At 39.1% G+C, this 14,804-nt stretch overlaps 1 protein-coding gene across 4 annotated transcripts in view; it reads left to right on the top strand.

Annotated features, from left to right (window-relative positions):
• SLC37A1 (solute carrier family 37 member 1) overlaps nucleotides 1–13,544 on the top strand; it is a 30,756-nt gene extending 17,212 nt beyond the window's left edge. For 3 of the 4 annotated variants that reach the window (XM_015883272.2, XM_015883280.2, XM_015883284.2), the window contains exons 10-21: nucleotides 629–667; nucleotides 2,641–2,724; nucleotides 3,991–4,122; nucleotides 5,488–5,578; nucleotides 6,936–6,998; nucleotides 8,884–8,969; nucleotides 9,609–9,657; nucleotides 10,136–10,209; nucleotides 10,879–10,957; nucleotides 11,489–11,586; nucleotides 12,709–12,761; nucleotides 13,201–13,544. In XM_015883272.2, the coding sequence (XP_015738758.1) occupies nucleotides 629–667; nucleotides 2,641–2,724; nucleotides 3,991–4,122; nucleotides 5,488–5,578; nucleotides 6,936–6,998; nucleotides 8,884–8,969; nucleotides 9,609–9,657; nucleotides 10,136–10,209; nucleotides 10,879–10,957; nucleotides 11,489–11,586; nucleotides 12,709–12,761; nucleotides 13,201–13,216 (864 nt within the window). In that variant the 3' untranslated portion in view covers nucleotides 13,217–13,544. The remainder of the gene's footprint in view (nucleotides 1–628; nucleotides 668–2,640; nucleotides 2,725–3,990; nucleotides 4,123–5,487; nucleotides 5,579–6,935; nucleotides 6,999–8,883; nucleotides 8,970–9,608; nucleotides 9,658–10,135; nucleotides 10,210–10,878; nucleotides 10,958–11,488; nucleotides 11,587–12,708; nucleotides 12,762–13,200) is intronic. The other variant, XM_015883294.2, reaches the window with a different exon arrangement.
• The last annotated feature ends 1,260 nt before the right edge of the window (nucleotides 13,545–14,804 follow it).

The following is a 14,804-nucleotide window of genomic DNA, read 5'->3' on the forward strand; positions in this document are numbered from 1 at the left end:
GACCTGTGTGGTCTATGAAGTGCATTGGATCATAGTTTCTGCTCACTGTGGGGAGGGCAGTATTAAAAGTTAAGAAAATTGATAAGAATAGGAGTTTGAGAAGATCTCCTAAAAATGCAGACGTAGTAGTGATCATTTCTGATTGCTGAATTGGAAAGAAAAGATTGTTAAGTGAAGGATAATACATGTAATAAGACAGACTCTGTTATCACTGGGAACAAACTTCCGAACGTATTAACCAAGGGTTAAAATTTGCTGGCATACATAAAATGGTAGCTGTTGTTCAATGCTCAGTCACCTCAGGTGACTACCAGAACAACTTGTGCTTTTGCAAATACATAGAAATCATTATCATTATTTAAGGAATTAAGGAAACAAGCCTGTTTGTTTTGCTCATAAGGCTGTAGCTCGTCACTTTGGGCAAATATTTTGGTTGGGTGCAGACAGCTGTGCCGGTTAGTGCCAAAAGCTGAACCTCTAAATGGAAGAATGAGGCTGGTTAAGTTTAAAGACAACTGAAATAAATAGGGAAGAGTTTAAGATATATTCATATTAAGGTGTAAAGATTAGGTTAGTCTCTCTGTGATATCACTGTCTTAGATGAATTTGGTCTACTGTTTATTTGCAGCGTGATCATGAGCCCAGTATTTCTACAGAGTTTGTAGTGGTGAGTAATCTGATTTGACTGAGCTGTCCAGAAGAACAGATGGAGAGCCAAGCACAGAGCCTCGCATATGCAGTTCTCGTTCCTTATTCAGCAGTTCCTTCAGTTGTGCTTTGTTTGCTCATATTCACATTGACTCTGATTTATGAATCTGAAATTTGCTTCGAGACATTTGATTATGATAAAGGGCTTTTAAGTGCTACAATCGGAAACTTAATCTGCAGTGTTCCAGAAGGATATACCCATGACAAATGCAAGCAAGACGTCTGTGCGCTTTATTATACATTGGTGTACTATTTATCATCAAAACTGAAGGAAAGGTTTAATGGCATTTGTAAAATACGATAATTTAAAACTATATTTATTGCTTCTAGTCTTCTCTCCCTCTGCTTTATTTATTTTTTTTTCTTTTTCCTCATAAGTGCATATATTCATTGCAGCATGTACATACAGACTTGCCTTTATTTTCTAAGAACGTTCTTTAACCTGACTTTGCATTTCTATGAAACGTAGCTCTCTTGAACTCCTGTGGCAATGTGCTTGTGCATTTAGAAGAAACCTGCAGTTTTTATCTTAATGAAAAGAAGGAAGATGTTCCAAGCATTAAATGTGCAGCCTCTATGTCTAGTCTTTATCCCAAGACATTTCCTTCTTGCCTCAGTAAATCTTATTTTTTCAAGTCAAACGAAACAGTCTTGTGTTTTGGTTTTGTTTTTTCTCTTCAGATAATGGATTTTTTTTTCCCCCCAGATTGTTATAAATCACTTTCTGACAAGAGTTTAATTTTCTGTGAGACAAAAAGCTGTTCTGCCCATGGGTGTTATTCATTTGCTTTGCAGAATGTATGGCCAGGGTTGCTTGTCCCTCAGCTCTGCACTGTGCAGCACAAATTTTGTTATTCATCCGCACCTCTCGGAAGTTTTTTTGCCCTCTTGGGAGGATTTGACTGATGAAAGGCAGTTTGTGTAAAGAAAACTGCATTATATGTCCTTGTATTTTTGTTGGGCAGGAGTTAGCAAGTGATTCATCCTGAATTAAAATGTTCATTGAGGACAGGCATTCTTATTTTTGATTTGTGATGGTTTCTCATTTGTTTGTTTTGCTGTAGCATTCAGAATGTGATTTGACGCTAGGTAAGAAGATGTCTCATCCCTGAAGAATGCACAGTGCCTCTTTTGGTATTAGCAATAGGTTCTCCTTCCGTGACTGCAAGCCTACTTTGAAGCTGTATATTTATTTCACTGGGCAAGCCATGGTCTCCTTGGCAAATCATTTAGACCCAAGGATCTCAGGGTAGTGTTTTCTAAGGAGTGTAGTTTTGGTGTGAATTGATACAGTGATGCACAGGCAATAAATAGATGTAAAAAGCAATGCATTCATTCATGTCCGTTTAGGGCCTAAAACACAACTCGTTGCCTCGATTCCTGTGTACCTCAGAGGCTCTTTGACTTTTCAGTAATCCTCCAGATGCCCCAGGAGCATGGTCTCTGGTTCACTTCTGAGTAGGAATGGGGTGAACTTAAATCTAGTGGAAGAAATTTTTAGCTTAAATGGGTAGAGAAATAAAGAAATAAAGTTTTCCTGGGAAAATTGAATTAAATAAAAATCCGTAGTTGTCACTGGGATCATTTCCATACGAGAAAAAAATGTCAGCAGTGTCAAGGGAAGCCTAGTAGAGAAAAAAGCTGGAAAGATGAAAAATCATGGCTGTGCTCTAAAATCAGCATAAGGCTGCTTTATAAAAACAGTAAGACTCCAAAGACGTTTTAAATTGCATTTTATGTATATTGCCGTAGGTCTGTGTAAGAGCTTAGACACAAAATACAGTCATTTAATTAAGGATTCTTCATTTGGGATTACACCATATGTTGACGTTATAATGCACATAGACTTCATTTGTGAAGAAATTATTAGCGCTATGTAATGCCTTACAAAGCAGGTAACAAAAGCATGAGGGTTTGTTATTTTTCTTTCAGAGTTCTAAAGCATTCGTGAATGGTGCATCTCGATTCAGAGTCCAGATGCCAACCTTAAATGACAAGGAAACTATCAAGTCGCAGGTAAAATGTAATGTGTTATTGTAAAGCAGTATAGAAGGCTTTCTAAAGATCACAGGGGATATTTACAGTAGGTTTACTGTTGACAAAGCTTGGTCTTCCTTTTGTAATGCTGAAATCTGCTTTTCATACACAAATGTGACATCAGATAAGGGAACCAAGCATTTATCTCACATAGCTACTGCAGGAGAGATTAGTAATATAGCATGGTTGCTTATTTGGTCTTAATTTGTGATCTTTGTACAGTTCAGCAAATGTAATGTACTGCCTGATATTTTCAATTTAAGCCATTTAAAATCTTTTAAATATTTCAGTCTGTCCCATTCCTGAAGTCTTGCTTGTCTTGCTTGTCTGCAATCAGTGCAGCTTAATCCTCCTTCGGTGGCTCAGAATAAATGTGAGTAAACTCATTTCAGAGAACCACTGAGCTTACGCTGTGTACCGAGTTTTCTCATGTTCATTTTGAGTCACCTAAGAGCAGTCTCCAGCACAGAAACCATTAGGCAGTATAACTTGACAACCAGCTGGAAGATAAGGGGAGAAGATTTAAGAATCTAAGTAGATGTCGGGAGACAAGTCATGAAGACAGAGCTAAAATATAGGCAGCAAATCAGTACACAAAAATGTCTCCTCTAACTCTGGTTGTACCTCTCACTGTCACTACCGTCAGTCTTTACAAAGAGTCTGCATAGGAAGTGGGCGAAGGCACGCGCTCTCTCTTGCACTGACAACAAAGCGTGAAGGCACTTAATGGCAATCCTTTCAATATTCCTTTTTTCCCTATCAGCTGAGTTACATGTTTGTATTTTAGGGTACTTGGTATTAATAAATTAAATTAAAGCTTGATATTAATACAGAAAAAAGGTAATAATTGGTTTGGTACAGAAATGGAGGTTTTCAGTTGTAATTAGACCACATTTAAGTAGCAGGACAATGAAGAATTGGAAATTGTTTTGTTCCTTTAGGCTGTATTATAATATGTAAGTTTTTTGCATCTTGAAATAAGCTTCTATAGAATAAAATCTTCATCCATAAGTAAACAAGCAAGGGTAAACAATCAGACTTATTTCACCCTGTTTTTCATATACACTGTTTGGTTTCTCTGTATCCTCTATATCGAAATAAAGATATTTTAAAACTTGTAGCTATCTGCAATAAAATAGATAGGTTTGTTTAAGAAATTATTTTGGAATGATTTGCTAGTTTGATATGTATTTTGATACGTTGTTCTTTTCTTTTGTGTATGGTGTTGCTGGGGGGGAATTGCAGGATCCAGAGATGCTGCATTTGCTTATGGACAGTGAAAATTCCATGACGTCACAGAACTCCAGCGCTGTGGGCACTGGTGAAGGCAGACATGGGACATCAGCTATCAGCTTCCTTGGGGCTTTGCGAATACCTGTGAGTATATGTGCTACTGTTGCCTGTTCCTATAAGAATCAGGCTTTGCCTCCATGTTTCCATGGAGTTCTAGATGAAGTGGTAGACATCGTTAACTTTGCATCATAAGCTTTGATTGGTGACTCTGGGGTGTGTAGGCTGAAGCAGATTTTGATGTACAAAGCAAACATTAGGCTCCAGTGTCTGCTCTTTTTCCCCACCTCATTATAGTTATTACTGTAACAGCCTGTAACATGAAAGTTCCCTGGTGTCGATCAGAGATGTGTGTATTAGGAATGGAAGAACGTAAGCATTTTTCAGTGTCAGATCTTTCTTCCATGGATTATCTTCTACACTTCTCAACATTTTTTTTTAAAGTTTTCATTTTAAAATCTCTTAAATGGGTTATATTGACAAGTGTGAGACAACCAAAGCATTCAGACCTCTGGTGGAAGGAAGGAAAGGAAATTTCTTGTAGTTCAGGAACAGTCAGTCTTGATAGTACTGTCAGCTTGAAGTCTATAAGCTTCAATGCAATGCAGAAGTAAAAAAGTTATACCTGAATTGATTTGGACCAGGTGTAAAGGTAGAGGAGGAAGTGCCCAGGACCCAACCACTGTATTCCTGCATCCTCTCACTCTACCAATCCAATTTTCCACCTCAACTGTTTTTCCTGTGGCAAAGTGGAAAAAATGGGTAGAGAAATTGCTTCTAGAATTCTCTGCACCTCCATGGTATTTTTCCTGCCATAGAACTGTATGTGAAATAGAGCCAGCTGCATATATGTTGTCCTTGCAGTACACCGTACTAGTAATTTTAAAATGCCTGTCTTCAGCAGGAAGATATCAGGTTGAGGGGAATAAAGATAGGTCAGTTTGACACTTTAGTTACAGATCTGTGCAGTAAGTATACCTTCCATATATCCAGCAAGAAAGTAGATTGAATAAATTAGTATTCAGAATAGGCGTCTGCTATGTCTATAATGTGTTCTTGCTACTGAGTAATTTGAGCTGCGTCATACCAGTTGAATGGCTGTTTTTTAAACAGTGTGGCAATAAGGGAGAGGTCTTAGGGCCATCTGAAAGATAGATGTAAATACCACGAAAGTAATAATGCTGCATAGAAAGTCTCTAAATTAGGAAAATAAGCGATGCAGCTGTCCCATGGTATCAGACCCTTTCTGTTTATTTTAGTGTTCTTTCTGCGCAATTCAGTGTAATTAAGAGAATGTATATAAGCAGAATACTGTAGTCTGCTCTGATTGTAAGCTTTCTTTAGTCAAGGGAAGAATGTGTAAAATGCTTCTTAGAAATATTTCTATAATGGTCTTTGAAAGTAGATAATCATTATCAAGACACTGACTTCCTGTGTCCTTTATTTTCTTAGGGAGTCATAGAGTTTTCCCTCTGCCTTTTGTTTGCAAAGCTTGTGAGCTATACTTTTCTCTTCTGGCTTCCCCTCTATATCACAAATGTAGGTAAGTATCACAGTAAGGGGAAACAGAATTATGACTACAGAGTGTCAAGAAATTTAGGCTTAATGAATAAGAGTAAATGTTATTGCTTCTGAAATAGGCTGTCTTTGCTAGAGTAGCAGGAGAGCTGTAAGGCACCAACTGACATATTTCTCATTTTTGTGATTCCAGTATTATGAGGAGACATTAAAAAGAAGAAAAAAAAAAAAGTGGATTGTTCTCAACAATTCCTACTTGCAGTGCTGTGGCTCTTGCAAACCAATTCTTTAAATGTTCTTTAAATTACCAAAGTGCCTTACTAAAATGTAAACAAACTTCTTTATCTGCTCACTGGTGCTGATTTTCCCTGCAGAGTGCAGAGGAACGAGTCCTCCCTAGACAGAGAGTTCTTATGAGTGATGATGTGACCTTTAAATCCCCAGCTAACAAAAATGCATTGTTGGCCTGAGCATTGCAGTAGCAGACACTGGGGCGAGACAAGTTTAACAACCCATGAAAACACACTCAGCTGGAAATTCTGTAGCTAACGGCTGTCGTGCGGACTCCCAAGTAACCAGTGCTACCTTGAAAGCATCTGGCTGGTAATAGAAGATATTTATCAACAGTCGTCCAATCTGTGCTGTAGCAGATTTATTGTTGGTGAAGTTATGGTAGCGCCATTGACACCACAGCTTTAGCACATGCTGCTCTTTCAAGTGTATTGTAGAAGCTTTTAAAAAAAGGAGTTTAGAAATTTAGCTGCTTTTGAAATGCTGTATTTAACACAATGGAACTTGAGTTGCCGGACTTCCTGATAAGCTTCTGGAAATCTGATCTGGTAGTACATGAGTAACTACATTAGACTAAACGTAAATATATGCAAACAGTGGTCCTCACTGTCAATAACAGAGAGTGGATTGGAGGAAATCATTTGTCTCTTCGTAGTCTACAGAAACTGCACAGCAAGTGCTGAGCCAAGCACGTGGCCAGCTATCTGATGATGAATATCACTTGACATGTGATGGAGACCTCCAGGATGAGGCTCTGTAAGTGATTCGAGTGTATACTAATAATGACTTCAGCGCCAAGAGCCTCACTTAGGAGCATTCATTAGGTCATAAGTCTGTGGCTCTTCACAAACTGGAATATTGTTAAGCCAAACTCTAACAGTCAACAGCTCTACTGAGTAGACTTTTTAACTGAAGCATTAAAATGTTCTGCCGTGGGTGTAATTGAATTCAAAAGACTATCACCGAGTAACTGGTTATGATACCCAGCACAAGACTGTACTGAAATATCTGCTTTTTATAGTCTGGAAATGAAGAAAATGGCTTTGATTCCTTTTGTTGTTGTTTTGTTTTTGTTTTGTAATTGTCACCAGAGCACCTTGATGCCAAAAGAGCTGGGGATCTTTCTACACTGTTTGATGTGGGTGGAATCTTTGGTAAGTTTGAACATCAGTATTTCATCTTCAGTCAGACCCGCTTAGCAGAAACAGTGGTACACACAGCTAACGTATATTAGTAGTCTTCTGCTTTATATCCCCTGAAGTAGAGTGCTAGTAAGGTACTAAATAGATAGATTAGACATTGAAATCCTTGTTAAGCATCTTTAGTAGAACAAATCAAGGAGCTAGTGATGTTGTCCATAATAGACTGAGCCAAATACTATGGAGTTTTTTTAGTTACATGGTGTGTAATAGGTGTTCTGCACCTAAGAGCTGATCTGCTCCAAGCACACTGGAGTACTGGCAACCTCGACTGATTTTTTTTCTTCTTTTTATTAATAACCTCTTCCAGTGCTGTAAAAAGCAAGTTCTCAGGATCATGGTGTAGGTGACCTGGGTATCTCCATGTGTTTGTTACTGCTGATGTCAGATTGATCTCTTAAATATAGTACAAAATGAAGGGATGATGCATCAGTCCTTCCCCAGAGATCAAGAGTGCGTAATCACACTCCATGACAAAGTGACAAGGCTGAACCATGGTATCTCTGCTAAGCACAAATTGATGTTTTCATTAATTATTCAGCTACATTCAGTGTAGGCATTCCATTTTGTTGATAAAAGTTCCAACTCTGAGTGATTATCCTGAGTTACCATCACTGAGTTACTGATTTTGGTCACTTTCACTGCCACATTAACACTATTTTAAATAAGTTTTGTAGAATGGTAGAACTATCGAATCATTGGAAGGATCCTTTAGGAGTTATCTAGTCAAACTCTGTGCTATGGACAGGGACACCAACAGCTACATCAGGTTGCTCAGAGCTCCCTTGAGCATGATCTTGAATGTTCCCAGGAATGGGGCATCCACCACCTCTCTGGGTAACCTGTGCCAGTGCCTCACCACACATATTGTAAAGAAAGTTTCACTGCATCAAGAGCTGTGTAGGCCTTGGTAGTTCACTGTGCAATTATCAATGTGTGTTGCAGTTACTGATTCAGGCTTGTGCTAAATGTTACTTCTGCTTATTACATCCCAGACAGCTGGAAGCAAGAGTTAGTGGTTCCTTGGGGATGTGAAGGACTTCTTTCAGCTTTGTCTCATTTGACTGTGAATGCAAGGTTAACCAGATGCCCTGTGCTGTCTCAAACTTTGGCATTTACATTTAAATTTGAGTGTGATGTAGACACTTGGGCAGCTGGGAAGGGAGAGGCAGGAATGCAGAGAATCCAGATAACTTCCTTTCTTTCTCCCTGTACCAAGTTCTCCTTACATCATGTTGACAGCTCCTTCCCTGGGGCCTCCAAACTTGCATCTGCCACATACTCCAATTAGTACTTCTGTGTGTGATCACTGGGAAATACAAGAAGAAGGGAAAACTAAAGAGCATGGAGTGACTGCTTGGAGTGAAAAACAAGTATTTAATTTGCCCTGGGATCTAAAATAGCTCATTTTCAATGCTGACATGACATGGACAGGGCACACTACAGCTCAGTACTATTGCATGTAAGGAGTTCAGGGACCAGCTGGGGTGCAGGCAGGTTGAAATCATGTGACACCTGTTGCAAAGGCATTTTGTGTTTGAAAGCAGCAAAACTGTTTCTAAGCTTTTCTTCTGTCTCTGTTCCACCCTTATCCCTGCCATCTTGGAAATCAGTTGGTATAACCAATAAGTCAGTTACCTTCCAGGTCAAAACTGGGTAGGCTATAAGGGTATCACCAAGTGCCAATTATGTCATCAGTTCTATAATCTGTGTTGCCGTGTCTAACTGCATTAAAAGTCGTATATTGTTTTAATCTTAGTTGAGTTTCATTAAGTGTAATTGATGCCTTTTGGGTAAAACGTACTCAATGTTCTCCTTACATACCTGTCTCTTCTTTCAGGTGGAATTTTGGCAGGCCTGATTTCAGACAGACTAGAGAAGAGGGCATCGACCTGTGGAATGATGTTATTGCTTGCAGCACCCACAGTAAGAATTTGCCCTTCTTTTACAGCTGTGGCTGAGACTTTGACAGCGCTCCTTAGGAAGTTCTGCAAGCAGCATCTTCTAAGTTAGACATAGAATTCAGATCAGGTTAAAAGCGAAAGAAGTTGGGCATGTGAGGAAGTGTAGATTTGGACTGCCTTTACTAAGCAATCCTACCAGTGTAATAATTTCTTGTCCCTTACATCACATGAAGAAAAGCAGCAGTAGAAGTACTGAGCAGAGAGCTAAGTTGGACATTGAAAACCTTGTATAGTTTATCACTCTTTAAAATTGATATGTGGTTCATAGCCAGAATTCTAGTTGCTCAAAGACTGAAATTACTGTGCTCTAACTAAAATCTGGCAGCTGTTGAGTGCTGAGAAGTTGAGTGGTCCCATCACATAGCCCTTTCTTCTGACAAGACACATGAGGAAATAGGAGGGTAGCCCTTATCATCTCCCTCATCTGTTCCATCAAGCAACCATCCTGCTATGATCTAAAAGGGTTATTTTAAACCTCAGATGCCAGAACTGCCTTTCACCTAATGCCTAAGATATTTTTAGTTAAGATGGGGGAAGTGGGGATCTTGGTATCGGTGCAGATGTTGGTATTATAGCAAGTGTGTTGTTTTCATTTTTGCAGTTGTACATGTTCAGTACAGTCAGTAAAATGGGCCTCGAGGCTACTGTAGGTGAGTATTTCTGAATTATTGCATGCCTCACTTCGTATGAACTTTTCATTTATGATCCTTTGCTCTGCTTTGCTCTTATTTTTCTTATTATTTTTTTCCTTGAGAGGAAGAAGTATGGAATGAAACTTCTTAGACCGCGCCTTGCAGGCTTTTTGTGTAATAAAGACAAGAATACCAACTAAGTAATTGGTGGTGTGAGATATGTAATAGGGATTCAGTTAACAAATTGTTAGCTCGTGTCAACTAACAGATAGTTGAGCTAACAGTGACTTAGGTAATATCATTAGTCTTCGCTATTAAGTTTTCTGTCAGCACAGGCATTAATATATTCCCTGTGACAAATACCAGAAATGTTTAAAGACTACTTGTAGTGCTTTTGAAAGCAACTTCACTCATACAGGCTGAATATGTTCATGTCTATTTGCTGTTGAGTCTTTTCGGCAACTCATGTTTTCTGTTTTTATCCAACTTGTAATAGTGATGCTGCTTATCAGTGGTGCCCTGGTGAATGGCCCTTATGCACTGATTACCACTGCTGTCTCCGCTGACTTGGTGAGTCTGGTTTCCCCTCTGCTTCCACCTTAGCAGCTTTGACTTCCAGAGAAAGCCGTTTGATTTGTGCAGGGTTACCAGAAGGGATTGCACTGTCCTACAGCAAGGTGATGAGGAGATGTTTAAGCTGTGTTAAACTCAGACATTGAGATTGTTTTAGAGTTCATACATTAGTATGGAATAGTCTGTGAGATTTCTAAATTACTCTTCTGTAGTAAGAGGATTAACCAAGTCTTGTAGATGATGGCCCGAAGTGGACGTAAAAGTTGCATGCAAAGCCAAGTCTCTGTACACACTTCACTCTGCCCTTCTCTATGGTTTGCACCTTTGAATGAAGGAAAGGGCTATATTTATGTGAGAGAAAAGCTGGAGACTTAATTCTCATTAGTGTAGAAAGCTATGCCTGGTAGCATATGTCTATGCTACTATTTGAACTTCCAGTTGGCTAAGGGCTGTTGGTCATGAATGCCACCTGAGACCATTGACTCTGGTACCTTTCATTAGCGAAGATTTTTGAAGGTTGCTTTCAAAGGCACTGGTTTCTTAAGGTACTAAGTGGGAGTCCAGCTTCGCAGTGTACATCTAGCATGGAGAATTGTAGACTAGATACTAGTATAGAAACTTCTGAGTTCAACTCAGGATGCTTCTAAGCAGTATTTGTCACTTTAGGGTACCCATAAAAGCCTGAAAGGAAACGCAAGAGCCTTGTCCACAGTGACAGCAATCATCGATGGAACAGGATCTGTAGGTAAGCAGAGCTTGGCCATTGTAGCTTAAAACAAAAGATCTTTGAGAAACTATGCTCTTTCTGGTTCAGGTTTTGTCAAAGCTGGGTATAGTTTTGCAATTGAGAGGAAGAACGATCTTAGTGTTTAGCATCACTAATGTTCCCACATCTGAGGGAAGGTGGAAGAGGGTGAAGTAAAAAAAAAAAACAGTAGATGTCATGAGGCTCTTTCTAAGGTCAGTGATTGCTCATGACCTCTGCACTGGTATGTAGAAGGGAGAATTGAATGGGATTTGCCTTGATGTCGGATAGGCATATTTTTAGCCAAAAATGACATTTATCTGACTTCTAGTCCCAGCTTCCCCTGTGTTAGGTTCCCTGTTGGCTTGCAGCTATGCCAGTTACATTCTGAGCTTTCTGGGGTGTTTTAATACCTAAGGTAATACTGAGTTAACTAAGTTGAGAAATTGATAATCTGACTCAGAACAGTGATTGTTCAGCATAATAAAACTTGCATTGCATCATTCTGACATTACCAATACTATATTTTAGGTGCGGCTTTGGGGCCTCTCTTGGCTGGTCTCATTTCACCATCTGGTTGGAACAATGTGTTCTACATGCTCATGGTGGCAGATGGGTGTGCCTTGCTAGTAAGTCTAGAAATACATGTTGGCTGTTGTGTATTTCCTTTATGCTAAACTGTTTATCTTAAAATGCATGTTTTCCTTTTGCAAATGCAGTGCTTTGTTGTCTAAGAAACATCCAGTTGTATGGGTGATTTTCAATAAAAGAGCAAAGTAGCTTGTGTTGAAATTTTCATTTAATTGTAATCAGAAGTGCAAATTAGTTCTGACGCACTTCAATTTGTGAACAGTTACACATCTGTTAATTGCTGGCTGAGCAGATTGCAGCAAGCAAAATTCTAAGTGAACCTTCCTATTTAAAGCTAGAAGATGCCTTAGATTCCACTCACAGAAGAATTACTTCTGTTTTCTTTAAAACTGGCTTACTGAAGCAGAAACAACTATTTGTCTACGTTGCTGTGCCACCAAAATCACCACGATCATGAAACTGTTTAAAGTTACTACATCACATTCTCCAGATGGGCCCTAAAATTGCTGTGCTGGGCTAAACAAAAAATGACCAGTACTTATAGTACTGAAGAAGAAACCTTTTACAACAGTGTGACGGGGTAAGGAAATCTATCAGAGTGTGGAACCCTAGAAGTTCTCATCCTCTCTTTAATGGATGTGGGAATTCTCAAACGTTGTTTGTAGAATCACTTTCCTGGTGGCTGCCACAGTTAGTTCACCTTTTAAAATGCATTTGAAAGCCCTGATACTGCATATGCAAATAAATATGGCTGACATTGCTCATCACTGTGTGATAAGAGCTTTTCCACACAAGCTTGTTTTCAGAATAGCAGCTAAGATAGTTTTAAACTCCAACGTTTCCATTTGTGTTTTCTTCTTAAAGTCTTGGGTTCCCTCTGCTGGTTTCTTATATGTCTGCTGGTAAAGCAACTGGAAAAGTGTTTTGTTTTATGCACAGAAATTGATGTCTCAATTGCAAAGAAGAAATTATTTTTCATGTTCACTGTGAAAACACGTTTTCCAAACACTGATTAAGCATCTGCCTTTTTCTTAATGGTTTCAGCATTACAGAGTAATGTTTCAAATAGAGAACTCTGAATAGCAGTGTGCAGCTTGTTCTGAAACTCTGTTGGTGTATCTGCATGGATAGTAACGCAGATATTGTGTCTTTTTTTACAGTTCTTACTCCATCTCATTCAGAAGGAACTTCGGTGTAATGCAGATCATACCCTGTAAGTGTTACTTACATACAGCTGTTGCTTTTAAACAGCCATTTAAAAGCAGGTAACAAAGATATTGCCCCCTAATACCTGAGTGTAGACAACTCCGGTTTTCATCATGGAGTGCGCAGGTGGGGAATGAGCAGTCAGGTACCTTCTTGCTCCGTGTTGTTTGGTAGTTTCAAATGTAGCTTTATCTAAAAGGTCTCCTTAAAGGAAAAAGTGACTGGAATTACAGTGTTGTGAATTGAGAAAGGAAAATCCAGTGAATTAATGGGGTTACACTTGTCTAAGTAAAATCTAAATTTGGCGATAGGCTGTTTTGGAGCAATGAAATAGTACAGCGGGGGAAAAAATACATATTAAGGAACGAGGATCCTGCATTTTGAAGTTAGTGGTTGTTTATATCTCACACCTAAACTTTTCCTGCCTGATTGCTGTTCTTTGCCAGGTTTAAGGAACACTGAGTTGAGAGACCAGATTTGGAACAAGGACTGCGTAAGTGACCAGAGCTCTTCCCTGAAAAAACCCTTAATGGAACGTGTCACTCTATACGTTAGAGGTTCTGTTCGGTGAAGAATTTTGCACGTTTACTGGAAGCAATTTGAGAAATGCAACTGGTAAATCCCTGAAGCTCTTATTTTTGCACATGAATAAGTACCTCAGGATGGCAACTATTCATCAGATGAAGGGACAGGAACTTTGGGAAGCTTTGAGCAGGACCGCCTCAACTGAGCCAAAGAGAAATACCAAGTGCCTTTTTTATTTCTTTTGATAGGAAGTTTTTAATGAAAATGTTGTACTGTGTATTTTCTAAAAACGAGTTGAAAGTGGAGCAGAAGGAGGTGGAAATAGTAACAGACAACCTAGCAATGAAATGTCCCCTTGCCGGTGAGCAAAGTATCCCTTATGTCATCTTGTGCATCACTGTGACTGAGGGCATCGCTTGGTAGAGAATAGTGCCATCAGGTTATTAATATACACTGCTATTAGTGTTTTGAAGCTGCTCAGACAATGTTAACCTCATCATATTATTAGTCTTTACTACAGCACGAATTCTAATCCCAAGGACAACATCCAACCTTTTGGTAAGTGATGAAATAGAGTTTATAGTTGCAGTGTACCGTAATTAGCAGTTTTCACAAACTGTTTGGGTGGATGCTGTTCTCCAAGTTAGGATTGTGCAAAAAATGAGTCCCAAGAAACAAAAAATAGATTATGAGTCAGAATTTCCAGTGCGGGGCTCGAATCATTTTCAGGGCATTGTAATGTAAAATGACTGTGGAAATTTCACATCATTATTGTGCTGCTTCTCTAGGCTGGGTTGAAATGAGAGATTGTTCCTTTTGAGGTGGCAGAGAACTGTGTGCTGCCGTACCTTTGAATTACTGGATTGAAAAAAGGAGCTGCTGTAGTGTTTGGTGTCACGATGATCTCTGTTGGGTGCTTGCTTATTTCAGTGGTGTCATTTATACTGGGAAGTCTTTGACAGATCAAGGCCTTAATAACCAGAAATCTCTTTCACGTGGCTAGTTTAAAGTGGCTTTGAATTTCAGACTCAGAGCCAAAATATGTGTGTAAGAAAAGAAATATTACCTAGGTAGGAGGTTGTAAGAAAACATTTCGGTAACAAGTGTTACCCAGCAAACATATCATTTCTTCATCCAGGTATCTCCTTAGCAAAACAGATGTTTCTGTGATCTTTCTTTTTTTCTTAAAGACATACAAAGTATAAAGGATTTTTTATTGTCTGAGGTGTTTATGCTCAGATCGTGAAGGTTGGGTAATTTAAGCTGTGTATTGTTGATAACTGTATTTATTAAAGCCGTAGGGACGTGTCTTGTTCTGAACTGTGCTCTGAGTTTTGCAAAACAATGCAGTGATCTTTATACTTGATTAACAAAACAGCACTCTGAAGTAGCCCTGCGAGTGTAAAGAAACGTCTCATCAGCCACTGGTATGCTGTTCCATGCATTGGCACAGTGCTTGATATCCAGGGCAGTTTTGTCATTTTTCAGTCTCTGATGAGTTACCTCCCTGGTTTGGTTCAGTGTA

Source organism: Coturnix japonica, chromosome 1, assembly GCF_001577835.2.
Source record: "Coturnix japonica isolate 7356 chromosome 1, Coturnix japonica 2.1, whole genome shotgun sequence".
NCBI classification, from domain to species: domain Eukaryota; kingdom Metazoa; phylum Chordata; class Aves; order Galliformes; family Phasianidae; genus Coturnix; species Coturnix japonica.